The sequence below is a fragment of the Numida meleagris genome, chromosome Z (assembly GCF_002078875.1).
Source record: "Numida meleagris isolate 19003 breed g44 Domestic line chromosome Z, NumMel1.0, whole genome shotgun sequence".
In the NCBI taxonomy this organism is placed as follows: domain Eukaryota; kingdom Metazoa; phylum Chordata; class Aves; order Galliformes; family Numididae; genus Numida; species Numida meleagris.
Genome location: NC_034438.1, coordinates 52895991 through 52908877, shown reverse-complemented (window position 1 = coordinate 52908877; position 12887 = coordinate 52895991). Strand labels below are relative to the sequence as shown.

The 12887-nt window shown below is 38.3% G+C and overlaps 1 protein-coding gene across 2 annotated transcripts in view; it reads left to right on the top strand.

Moving 5' to 3' along the window:
* The window catches only part of GAK (cyclin G associated kinase), a 73479-nt gene that overhangs the window by 46566 nt on the left and 14026 nt on the right, over nt 1-12887 (top strand). For both annotated transcript variants that reach the window (XM_021379759.1, XM_021379760.1), the window contains exons 17-22: nt 88-205; nt 1889-1968; nt 2289-2482; nt 3434-3592; nt 4481-4957; nt 6858-7028. In XM_021379759.1, coding sequence (XP_021235434.1) covers nt 88-205; nt 1889-1968; nt 2289-2482; nt 3434-3592; nt 4481-4957; nt 6858-7028 — 1199 coding nt within the window. The remainder of the gene's footprint in view (nt 1-87; nt 206-1888; nt 1969-2288; nt 2483-3433; nt 3593-4480; nt 4958-6857; nt 7029-12887) is intronic.

Here is a 12887-nt window from a genome sequence, read left to right as displayed (position 1 = left end):
TAAAGGGCTTGGAGAAAGCAAACTAAGCGTGAGGAAATACACAATTTCTCTGAATCTAAACTAACAGAGGACGTGTTTTATCCTCAGGGAGTTTAAAATTGAAGACGGGAAAGCAGTAATTCCATTGGGTATAACAGTTCAAGGAGATGTTCTCATTGTTATCTATCATGCCAGGTCAACACTAGGAGGCCGACTACAAGCCAAGGTAATGACAAATTTAACAGCCTATGTCAAGGGCTTGCTTTTTCTTAGTACAGTTAGTGTTGTAGCTGTATTTGGAATCTCAGTAAGTACATAGCTTTATTTACTCTTTTATTTGTTGTTGAAAAAAATGTTTGATATATTATTGTACTTAGAATTTCAGTTTAACAGGCCTGATATATATGTCCATTTTCTTCATAGCACTCTCTGAGATACTTCGGTAAGCATTTCTAGAAATTATATTTACAGTGGTAGTTAGTTACTCTATTTGTGTGGAAAGCCTGTAGCCATTTTTTAAAATTCATCTGATGTTATCCAGTAAGATGCACAGTAGGACAGAACTTCTTAATACTATATAAATAAACTTCAACACAACCAAAGGAAAAATGCCACTCAGTACTAAATGGGATTCCAGGGACTGTTTGTACAGAACAGTTTTAAAAATATATATATATATAAAATCCATGTAGTGTTGTACCCTATTTCTAGAGCCAGGTTGAGTTTCATAGCCAGTTATCTTACTGGTCTTTGCTCTTCCACGGAGAATGCATGTTCCATTTTTAATTCAAAAAAGAAAAAAGCTAATATATTAGAAGATGACAAAAAAATCTTGACAACAAAGTCTGTCTTCATGATTCTAAAAGTGAATCATAGGGTTCTCTCCCAAATTAAATCTGAAGGCCTGTGTAAAAGATGGAAGGGCATAGTGGGGAGTTTAAGATAACCTGGAACATTGTGGAGATTGATCCAGAGGATTTTCAGACAGTACTGCGGTCTGAAGACACATGGGGCAAGCAAACAACTTATTACTGAAATAGATGTTTTTCTCTACATTTTCTTTTATCTTTGTGTGTAGGAGTACAAAACGTTGTCGTTTGCAGAGATTCTAGGTAGGAGAAAAATTCAACAGAGGTTAACTTGTTTTTGTTCATTCTCAGTGTCAGTTTCACGGATAATAACATTAACACCTATTTGTTGTTTGTTTTTCTGGAAATTATTCACTAATTGGAAAATGTAAAAATTCTCTTATAACACAAGATACATCAGCAGTGTTTGTGATGAGCTTGGTTTGGAGCTTTGATGTGACAATATCCAATGTGTTCTTTGTTTTTTGTGTGGTAGTTTTTTCCCTGCAGCTCTCTGCATCTGATCATCTATCTGGTCCTGCCCCCTACTCAAGCAGGGACACCAGAGCAGGCTGCCCAGGACTCTGTTCAGGTGGCTTCTGAGTATCTCCAACGGGAGATTACACAGTCTCTTTGGGCAACTTGTGCCAGTTCTCTCGCACCTGCTCAGCAAATAAGTGCTCACTGATGCACAGGAAAAGGGCACTCTTACTCAGTGCTCTTCTAAATCTGTTACTTCAAAAACTGCACTGAGCAGAGTTGTATCTTTGACATGTATTTCTTGGTTAGTGTATTGCATGTTGAGTTTCTTTAAGTATGTTATTCTGAAAAGTGTAAAAAAGGCTATAACATTTCAATCTCTATGATGATGTCTGGAAATATTTGATGAACTGTAACAGTCTGAGGTTAGTGCAGAATTGCTCCAAGTAGAGTATACAAGGTGGAAAAATGAATGCTAAAATAATTTTTATTGAAAATCCTTGGCTTTAGGTTAAGTACAGAACACAGTGTGTATTCTTCATGTGTATTTATGTAGTTTCCGTGCTTTTTGTTTCCAACAGATGGCTTCTATGAAGATGTTTCAGATTCAGTTCCACACAGGCTTTGTGCCCCGAAATGCCACCACAGTGAAATTTGCGAAGTAAGTTGACACCTTCTTGTCAGGAATTTGGAAGAAGTCTTCTTCCAAACTTAACCTTCCAGACCGACATATGGGGTGGGGGAGAGGGAACAGATTACTTCTTTTGCAATACGACGAGTTCTTCTGCTTTCTCACCTCAAGGAAGCTGAATGTTTTCTTCATTATACAATAAGAATTTTCTAAATGCTACCTGTTCAAGACTTACAAAGATTTACAGAAACATGTAAACAAGTACGGCGTACTTCTTAGCCTACTGAGTGCTTTAAATTTCTGTCATCTGTTCATTAGCCTCATAAATTAACCTGTATATGTTTTTACAGGTATGATCTGGATGCCTGTGACATTCAAGAAAAATATCCTGATTTATTTCAAGTCAATCTGGAAGTGGAGGTGGAGCCCAGAGATAGGCCTAGCTGTGAACAGCTGCCGTGGGATAACATGAATATAAAGGGACTGAATCCCAAGATTCTTTTCTCCACTCGAGAGGAACAACAAGAAATTTTATCAAAATTTGGTAATGGATCTTTTAAATATTTAGAGAAACTGATAAAGTTGCTAATAACTTAGTGGTTGAGGATGTATTCTGGTTAGTTCCTGACATTCCTTTAAATACAATTTCAAAAAGCTTGCACTGTAGAAAGGATTATAAGTTATCCTCCAATAATAATTATCTTACATCCACTGTCATTGTACTTGCTTGTTTTGAAGTTATGAATATGCTATTTGCGAGAATTTTAACAAATAGAATTGTGACAGCCAGGATGTGTAGACAAAGTGCCTTGAAAGAACTCTTCGACTAAACTGTCATTATTATCATTTCACTTAGTTGTCTGAGTATTCCTTGTGAATGTTAACTAAAAACGTTTTTGGTCTTTCTTACATATAGCCAACTAACATAGCAGCTCAGTGTCTTATCTTTTCCTATGGTGGTCAAGCAGATGTTTAATTTTTCAATATGACATGTGCTTCATCTGTAGATGTCTGTATAAGTTCAATTTAATGCTTTTCAGTACCTTTCTTCTTTTCCTGCCGTCAATAATTACAGCTTTCAGTAGTGCTCCTAGTCCTTGTCTGTGCTTCCTGTATAAAAGGAATGATAGAGGTTATCATGTAAGTTGTAGCAGATAATGATATTGCAAGAATTCATAGCTCTTGCTTGTTTTAAGGGGTAGGTGGTACAAGTGAGCTGTTAATTGCTTAGAAAATATGATTCTATTTTATTACAAATTTAAATAGAATGCTTGTGTTTTGCTGTAAGTTTGATCTCTTAATGTTGTAGTTTAAAACAGGGACTTAATAGTTTTTGCAATTGAAGTAAGGTTAGTAGTGCTATATTCAAGACTGGAATATTTGGTCTTTGTTGTCCTGCTACAGCAATTGGGGCCTACATGTCCGATATCAGCTACTACAACGACTGAGTTTTAGAAGTTTCTCTCTAAGAATCCTGGTTTAAAATCTGTTTTAGGGAAACCAGAGCTACCAAGACAGCCAGGTTCAACTGCGCAATATGAAGCAGAAGCATCCCAGCTGGAACTGTCCTCGGAAAGTGCACCTACTGAGACAGAATCCCCACACAGCAGTGGTACTGATGCAAATAACTTCTTTCATTCTCTGGATTGGAAAGGTATATGTTTATCTCTGAAGTTAGCATCTCTGTTTTCTTGTATGCTTTCTGTTGAGCACTGCAGATGTTCCTTAAGCCCTCTTTTCCGGTGAAATTCGCTATTTTGTCAGACCATGACAAAAAAGCAATTTGAAGAGTGAAATCTGCATGTTAACACATGAAAAGTCAACTTCTTTTGGGTAAACACTAAGTATGTTTTTTTATGTTGTACATAACTTAAGTACTGAACTATGTTTTTCTTTCTCTGTGAGAATTTTAACCTTAAAGGTCTACAAGGAAATGTTTATATTCCCACAGCCCCAGTTGAGGCTGTCTGAGAAGCACAAGAAATAAAGACTAGCCAGTGGTGTTCAGATAAGTGTGTATAGACTAAGGAAATGTAACTCTATAGTGCATATATAAGTCCATTTTCTGGGCTCTCCTCTGTTGGCACACGTAACAATGACTGCTTGTGTTGCCATCAAATGCTGTCATAGAGTGGAGCAGCAGTTACTGAGCAAGGTTCTAAGCTGTAGGTGGTATGATGTCCTGAAGTGATTGTCCAAATCACTGCTGTTTTGAAAGCATGAATAATGACTTACCTTGCGTAGTGGCAAGTATGGTAGAGTTTTTTCTTTTTTTTTTTCTGAGAATGCATCACACTTTTCTAATTCTTTGTAGCTAGAGAACGTGTCTCTTAACTTGGATAATCTGAACTAGAAGAATGTGAGGTGCTCCTTTCCCTGTCCTGTGCAAAGAGGTGGTACCTGGCAGTTCTTTTTCCTCCCCTTTTTGTGAGCTTTGTTTACATAAGGATTGATTTCATACGTTCTTGCTGTGTAAATCTGACATACCTTTGTTGGCAGAAGAATTCTAGTAATCTGGTGCTGTTATTTCATTTTATTCAAGAAGGAAGAAGTCCGGAAAGTGGAGTAGATGATAACTCGTCTAAAAATGATCATGTTCAACTATCTGATGAGAGAGAAGAGAGCGATCCCTCAGATGAGGAGTTCCCTACATTTCCAGCTGAAGAAAGGGCAGTAATTGTTGATGAGGGAGACTCTGTTACCCAGGAAGGAGAGATGCTTTTTGAAGCTGGTTTTGAAACTCCACCCGCGCTATTACAAAAATCTCTCACTGAAGAGAATGTAGATTTGCTGGGGCTGAACTCTGACACTTCACCAGAACAGAAACAACCTATCTTGGAAATAAATTCATCATCAAGTAATGCTGCCTTGTTGAACAATCTTTTTGTGAGTGGTGCATCGCAGGTTTCAGAAGAGCCCACTGGAGATCTTCTTGGACAAGGAACAGATTTCTTTTTCAGCAGTCAGTCTCAGCATCTAGCTGCTACTCAGAAGACTTCAGCAGCAGCTGTGTCTTCAGGTATGTGAATTTAATGTTAGTATTCTACTGGTCACCTGGTGAAAACTGCTGCCTCCATTGTGCTTAGGAAATGACTACCGTGTTTGATATGTACAGTGAAGACGTGTTGATCTGTAGCAAAAATCTGACTAAAACTGGCATTTTTAATGCTTGAAGCAGACAAATGCTGTACATCTTCCATGTATGTTGCACTGCCAATATCTTATCAGCTTTAATGTAAACAGAAGAGTATCATTTTTTTGAGTTTAAAGCAGTTTCACCAATCTTAAAGATCAGTAACCTTCCAGTACAAGTGTTATGTGTTGTATCCTTTTCTAGATCCATATGTAAGTAGCTTTTCTTGCTAAGGTGTAAATTATAGAAACCAGCAACTTTCTTGCTCTCTCTCTGGAGTGGTAACATTGGATGTGATAGAGCTGTGCTGCATAGGTCAAAAGGCTGTGTGGTATTTTTGAGTGTTAATCAGATAAGACTGCCAGGCAACTGGAAATCCTGTAGCTTACTGCTCAAACCAGTATGATAATGCTACTGCTAAAAGCTGCTTTCTTGTTGCTTTTCCTGATATTGTTAGCAGGTTTGGGTCAGGAAGGAGAATGTAACTCTTACCTAACCTGTATCTAGAACAGTGTTTGTCTTACAAAAGCGTTATTATGACTTTGGCACTTGATTGAATTTTTGAGAGTTGCAACTTGCAGCCTGAATTTGCTGTAAGACTTCTAGGAGTATTAGTCATTCGGAGTAACTATTACAAGACTTAGTTGTGCAAAGATGTATACAGAGAGAGGGCATTTAGGAGATTTCAAATATTTTTTCTGGAGTAATCTGTTCTTGAACTGTGTTACTGTGATCAAAGAGGAATCAAAAAAAACCTTTCTACTATAGGCAGAAGTCTGAGGAAGAAGCTTTCATTATATCTGCTCATGTTTTCAGAGTTAATATGAGAAGTAATAATGTATATTTCTCATTCTACCTTTGAATTGGTTAAGAAGTAGCCTTACAGAAGTGAGAATGTTTGACCGCCTGTTTCAGTTAGTGCATCAGACTCCTATGTGAAACTTTGTTGCATGTGTGTTGCTGTGCTTCAGTAAGATTGGTTGTACACGGAAGAAGTCGAGATTTGTTTTCTGAAGCATTACTGAGTCCTGAACCATGGTCATCGCTTCAGGATGCGCTAGGACACTGTGGTGGGATTATTCTTCCTCACTGGCCACTGAGTAAACCTGGCAGGAGTCCCTGGGCTCCTGAGGATTTTGACCCTACAGGGCAGCAGTAACAGCAAGATCTTAAGCTGTGATTCCAGCTGTCACATGTTATCCCATGCTGACTATAAATACTCTTCTCATTAGTTTTTTCTTCACTGTGATTGCTAAAGACCTGTTGAAAGTGTTGCTTCTTGTTGGCTTTCATTCTTGCGTTGATGTACTTTCTGCCCTAAAGCTACCAATGCCTTCAAGTCAAAATGGTAGTATGAATGCTTTAAATGACTTTTTTCAGTAGTTTAATAGTCTGTTATATTTAACTTCTTTAGAGACTTTGCATTATATGTAACTGTTTAACAAGTGTAACTTTTTGTTTATATGCAGCTGATTACTCATATTTAAGTATGTCTTGCATGGAGGAAACTAACAAGATGATTGAGTATATAGCTGCTATACTAAGGATTTGTTTGAGGACGTAGCTTCTCAGCTGAATACAGTAAAAACAGCTTTAACGTTGTTATAGAAAGCATCAGTGTCTAGAGGCAAAGACAGAATGGTGACTGACACAAAAATTCAGTAGGGGCTCCTTTAGCTGCCAGTATAGGTCTGCTTTCTGTCTTTGCCCCTGAAGGAGTAAAGTACTTTTTCTGTTTTGTTTTTCCTAAATTTTGTCTTAATTTCATTTTCTGCTTCTTTCTTAGCTGATCCTTTTGACCCATTTACAATGTCATCGAGTTCTGAGAATTCAGCGCTGTCTGGCCCAGACCTTTTTGGGGATTTACTTAATCCAAACGCAACATCTACAGCAAATACGTTTCCTTCTACACATAGTTCACTTCCACCTTCGTCCAGTTCAGATTTCTTAAATTTAGGTAAGTGTACTTCTGGTATTTTGTTTTACAGCAATTTCTGCTGCTCTGTGCATTTGTCTTTTACTGTAGTCAAGGTGGATTAGTGTTTTAATAGATCTGCTTGTTGTGACTACTAGCTGCAGGTTCTTGTAACAGATGTACATGTACCAAGCAGCAAGGTCTTCCTGTATTATATGACTGTAGTACGTATGATGCAAGGGGATTTCTAGAATTGCTGACCTTTTATTAGGAGCTGGATTTTCCTCCAAGAGCTGTTAAAAATAAGGGTTTAAAACACTTGTGAATTATAGCATTCTATCATCTAGATAGCCTTTTGAGTGTATTCAGATTTCAGTCTTTCTGAAAGCCTTTGAAAAGAACTGAGTGGTTCAAGCAAGCTAGAGTATAGCCAGGTCTTAAAATATAAGCTGAAGCTACCTGGACCTTCTTGACCTGCCTGTATCCTAATAGTACTTACAGAATACATTATGTAATGCTCTAATCTTATTTGCTTCATTTGATTTCTGATGTATTCTTGACAAAGCCTTTTCTTCATGTACTTATTCTGAAATCTATTTATACTTAAACAAAAAGCTTTGTAATATGTTGCCTCTTCCCCTATTTCCATCCTAAGCACATATTTCTGAACTCTTATTAAATAGAGCATCTAAGCATGCTCATTCTTTAAAAAAAAAAAAAAAGCCATTATAAAAGTGATGGAGTCACCGAGCCAGAGATGTTACTTTTTTCATCTGATTTTAAAAGAAAAGGAGCATGTACATGGTTACACTGTGACCTGTTAGCCAGTATTTATCCATATTAACAAAAATAGAATTTGTAAAGCTATTTTTATTCATTGCTATTAGAAACAGGAGGATAGGAATACAATGAAAATAAAGGGCTGCAGATTTGGACAGGTGTTTTCAGAAGGTTGACAGTATATGTAAGGGGGTCATAAGTGGTTAGGATTTGACATGAAACCTGATATTTCAAATAAGAATAGAAAAGTTGGCCTCTACAACTCTAGTATATGTCCTTCCCATGCACTGCAGTTCTTTACAGACCGCTCCACCATGAGACCTTTCCTCACAGTACTGTCTGTCACGAGCACGCTGTTCCAGTACTGTCCCCTCAGGCGGCAGCTCCCCCAGCCCTCCTGTTCCACTGCGGGTTCCTTTCCACAGGCGGCAGTTCTGGCCCAGGGCTGCTCCTGTGGGGGCTCTCCCTGGGCTGTACCTCCTCCAGGCCTCATCCACTGCTGCACAGTGGGCTCCATCACAAGCTGCATGTGGAGATCTGCTCTAAAGTAGTCCTCTGTGGGCTTCAGGGGGACAACTTGCGTCACCATGTTGTCTGGACACAATTGCATCCTACAGCGAGTCTGTCCAGCACAAGGAAACCTCCAGCCTCTTTTCACAGAGGCAAGCCCTTGTGCCAAAACCTCACCGTGCAAACACAATACAGACATTAGATAAAGTGTGTGCTGTCAGGAATGACAGGATAGTATTGTTCTTCAGAACTGCATTTCTGTACTCTTAATTAAGGTGTATTTAGGAACAGTGGTATTGCATTCCTCAATCTTCATAGAGCTTGTATGCAGTTTTGAGTTGCCCTTCCTAGTAGAATAGTTGGCTCTGCCTCTTTTTGATGTAATCTTGAGTGTTAGCTGCAGAGAAACTGGATAAAAAGATGCAGTATTTGCTTGGCTAAAGTGAAGGCTCTCTCTTTCAGATAAAAGACTAGTAAAGTAATTACCGTCTCTATCATAAATCTAGGAGTTATGCTGCTCTTGTGATTGATTCTGCCAAGAGGATCCCACTTACTGTTTCATTTGCAAAGTGTTCATTCCTATAGAGAAAGCAATAGGTGTATGTTCTAGTTATTGTTGTCACTTACGACACTATTATGGTCACAGTTGCATGTAGCTACCAAACATGGTAATTTTTTTAACTGTTAAAAGATTTGATCAACACTGATCTGTGAAACATAGTCCCTACTACAATCTGTCTCACTTCAGAAGCAGTCTCTTCTGGAGATTTTCTTGACTTGCTTGAAACACAGTCAAGTAGAGCAAGCTGCCCAGAACAGTGTCCTTTCTGGTTTATATTTTTTAATCTCCATGGTTGCTGACTCCACAGTCTTTCTGGGCATCTTATGCCTGTATGTGACTACTTTTACAGGAAAAAAAAAAAAAACCTGTTTAAATTGAGGGTTTTTTTGTGTTTCAGTCTGTGCCCATTTGCCTCCTGGCCTTCCAGTTGGGCAGTGCTAAGATGAGTTTGCCCTTTTCTTCCGAGATCCCTCACCTCTAATCTTCTTCTGCATAAGCGATGCCAGTACACTAAGCCATTTGTCAAAGACAGGTCCTCAAAACCCTAACTGGCAGAACCCTCTTTCATACAGAATTTAAGGTGGAAAAAAATACACAAATGGTAATTTCTGCACTCTGAATATTTGCCTGTGGACCAAAGGAGACCATCAATGTGTTTTGCTGTCTGTAACATTTGAGCAAGTATGGAAGAAAGAAAATATTTTTATGTATTCAGCTTCTATGCGTAATGTTTTATGCTTTGTTTCCCTGACTTTGTTGATAACTTCTACCCTGGTAAATGCATTAGCCTCTCCACTATTTCAATGCAGTTCCTAGATGTTCCTGTCAACATATGCAAAATATGCTAAAAATGCTCTCATCTTCAGTTTACTGTTATACATTTCCAAATATTTTTTGGTTACTGAAACTGTTGCTGTGCAGGCTTTCAAAATTCATGTGGGAGTTGAGAAATTGGGGTAGCATTTCATTTTTCTTTAAGTTTACCTTTTAAATGACAACCCTGCTGTGCTTTAAGCTGAAATTGAGTATGTATTTGAGCCCTTAATGCTCTACCCAGTCACAGGTATTAATTTAACAAGAAAATGAGGAAAGCTAATAGTTATTAATTTTAATATGAATGACTGAAGAGGTAATTGCTACTTAGCATTGGAAAAGAAACTGCAAAGGAGAGTGTTCTCTTAAATGACAGGTTTGGAAAAATTGTGTGGAGAGAGTAGAGGAAAGTGCAAACACTGGTTGGTAAAGTGAGGAAAAAAACTAAACTCAAAAATAAATTAGTAACGTCACTGTTCATTTAAAATAAGCTGCAACGACAAGATACAGTGAATCTGTTGGAGTAGTTGTAATTGTCTAGAATTATAGATCAATGGATAAGCTCTCTTTGGTAGTAAACAATTACTAAATTTATGTAGTCATCAAGAGAAAAGCTGATCAGTTAACAGTAATTCAAGAACTAAAATTTTGACTTACATTTCTCAATGTGGCACGAAATTTTAAAGAGCTTTAAAGTGTAATTTTAATTTATAGGAGATATACTTAGAATCATAGAATCACCAAGGTTGGAATAAGCTTCCAGGATCATCCAGTCCAACTGTCCACACCTTTCAACAATATTTCCCACTAAACCATGCCCCTCAGTGCCACATCTAAAGACTTCTTGAACATCTCCAGGGATGAGGGCTCCGCCACCTCACTGGGCAGCCTGTTCCAGAGCCTTCACTTTCGGAGAAATTTTTCCTAATGTCCAACCTGAATCTCCTCTGGTGCAACTTGAGGCCATTCGCACTCATCCTATCACTAACTAAGTGGGAGAAGAGGCCAACCCCCCACTGCCACAATCTCCTTTCAGGCAATTGTGGAGAGCAGTAATGTCTCCTTGGATCCTCCTCTTCTCCAGACTGAACAACCGCAGCTCCCTCAGCAGCACCCCATAAGACCAGTGCTCCAGACCCCTTAGAGCTTCGTTGCCCTTCTGTGGATACACTTCAGGGCCTCCATGTCTTTCTTGTAGTGAGGGGCCCAAAACTGAACACAGTACTCAAGCTGTGGCCTCACCTGTTCTGAGTACAGAGGGATGATCTTTTCCTTGCTCCTGCTGGCAACATTATTTCTGATACTTTCTAAAGAATGGATGGTCAGTTAAGGTGCTCTGTCCTGTAATATAAAAAAAAAAAAAAAATCAATCAGTTGCTACTAAAAACGTCAGTGTGTCAAAAGGAAATGGAATTTTCTGTGACAGAGAAGCTAGGGTACAAGATGGCTGTTCACTTAAATTTAAGAGCAGGTTATCGATTCTCAAGTGGCCACACTTATGAAACGGAACTATTTTCAGTAGAAGGATGAGTGTCCATTTTTCATTTCTAGGTATTTGTTCAGTGAGCATTTCTGAGAACAGAATTGGTTTGTTTTGATACAGAAGTAGGTCATCTTAATGGAAATCTGACTCCTTCTGTGGGAATGAGCTGGTCTTGTAAAAATAGCAGGAGACATGGAAAGTGATCAAAAGAAACCTGAGTGACCACTGTGGTTTTCTCCTGTGGTTTCTGTGGTGATTGTGCTCTTGGTCAGCCTCTAAACAGCTTAAATGTGCATCATAGTAAGCAAGGCCCTTGGTTCATACAAAATTCTGTTGTCGTCAGTGATTAAAGGATTTCCTGTGTAGACAAGTTACATAAAGAAAATATTTAGTTGAGTAGTTTATAATAGAAGATAGATGTCTTATTTTGGGAAACTGGAAAGCATGATCTGATTACTACCAAGTTATGTCTCAGCATGGTTTGAGCTGTGTAAGTAGCTAACCACGCTCTGGCCTCCAGTGGTTACTGCTGTATCACAAAGGATTACAAAGACATCCATTAGAGAAGAACTTACGAGACCAAGTAGCTGTAGATCTGCTTGCTCTGCTCCGAATTACTTAAGCTTCTGTAGTACTTAACTTCACAGCATATTCTACTCTTTCTTTGTGCTGATCCTTTATATTGATGGATCTGTACAAATTCTAGTGTGTTAGGCTACAAAAATAAGGGATTCAGTATGTGTGGTCTGATCATACCCCTTCAGAACAGTTTTATCACAGGACATCATTCAGTAAGTGGCTGAAAGCTTTCTCATCTCCATGTGAAAAACATCTAAATATAGAGGTCATAAGCCAAAACTGTCTCTAGCTTAAAAATCAGTACTAATTATTAATTTCAGGCCTGTTTAGTGTCTGGGAATGGCATATAAAACATAAACTGTCTGGACTGATGAATAGACAATGAGATAGATACTTGGATTTTTTTTAGCCTGTAGTGTTGCTGTATAGCAAATAGCTGGCATTCTGAGTACTGAGAGGCAAATACCTTGTTTTTCTGTTGGTTTTAGAGGCAGATGACTTAAGTCTGGAGAGAGCAGAAAATTTTGTATCCCTTCAGCAGACCTTCCAGCTGTGCGACGTCTTTTGTTCTAATGTCTTTTACATGCAGCTGCGAACTGCTGTAATGGAGGCTGTCAACAGATATTTTTTTGTGAAGCATCTGGTGTGCTCTTGGAAGGTCAAAGTCTTACATTCTAATTGAATTAGACAATGAAGTGTTGAAAGTGCTATTTAACTAGCTTCCAATTTTTTCCCTCAAATAAGGTCAGGTAGCTTGTGTGATTTGTTATCGATATTCAGAATGTAATGTTGAGAAGCCATAAAATAGTAGTCCAAACATCCAAAATATCAAAATGTCCCTATTCAGGTAAGCATGTCCAGGTTCATGTTCTAAATTGTAGGTATATGAAATGTTTTACTGAAATACCACCTCTTGCTGTAGCGCTGACTGTTGACATAGAAGTAAAGGAAGCATTTCATTCAAAATCTGAGCTACCTTACTATGGGTAACTACAAGGTGTGCTTCAAAAGGGAGTGCTCAGCTTCAAATACTTCTTATGGTTCATTTCACGTACTATGTGTGACAAAGGAAATGATCACTTGCAAGGTGCAGGGTGACACTTAGAAACCTGTGTTGAAAGGTTAACTTTTTACAAATCAATGATGGCACCGTTGCATACAACACAAGTGTTTT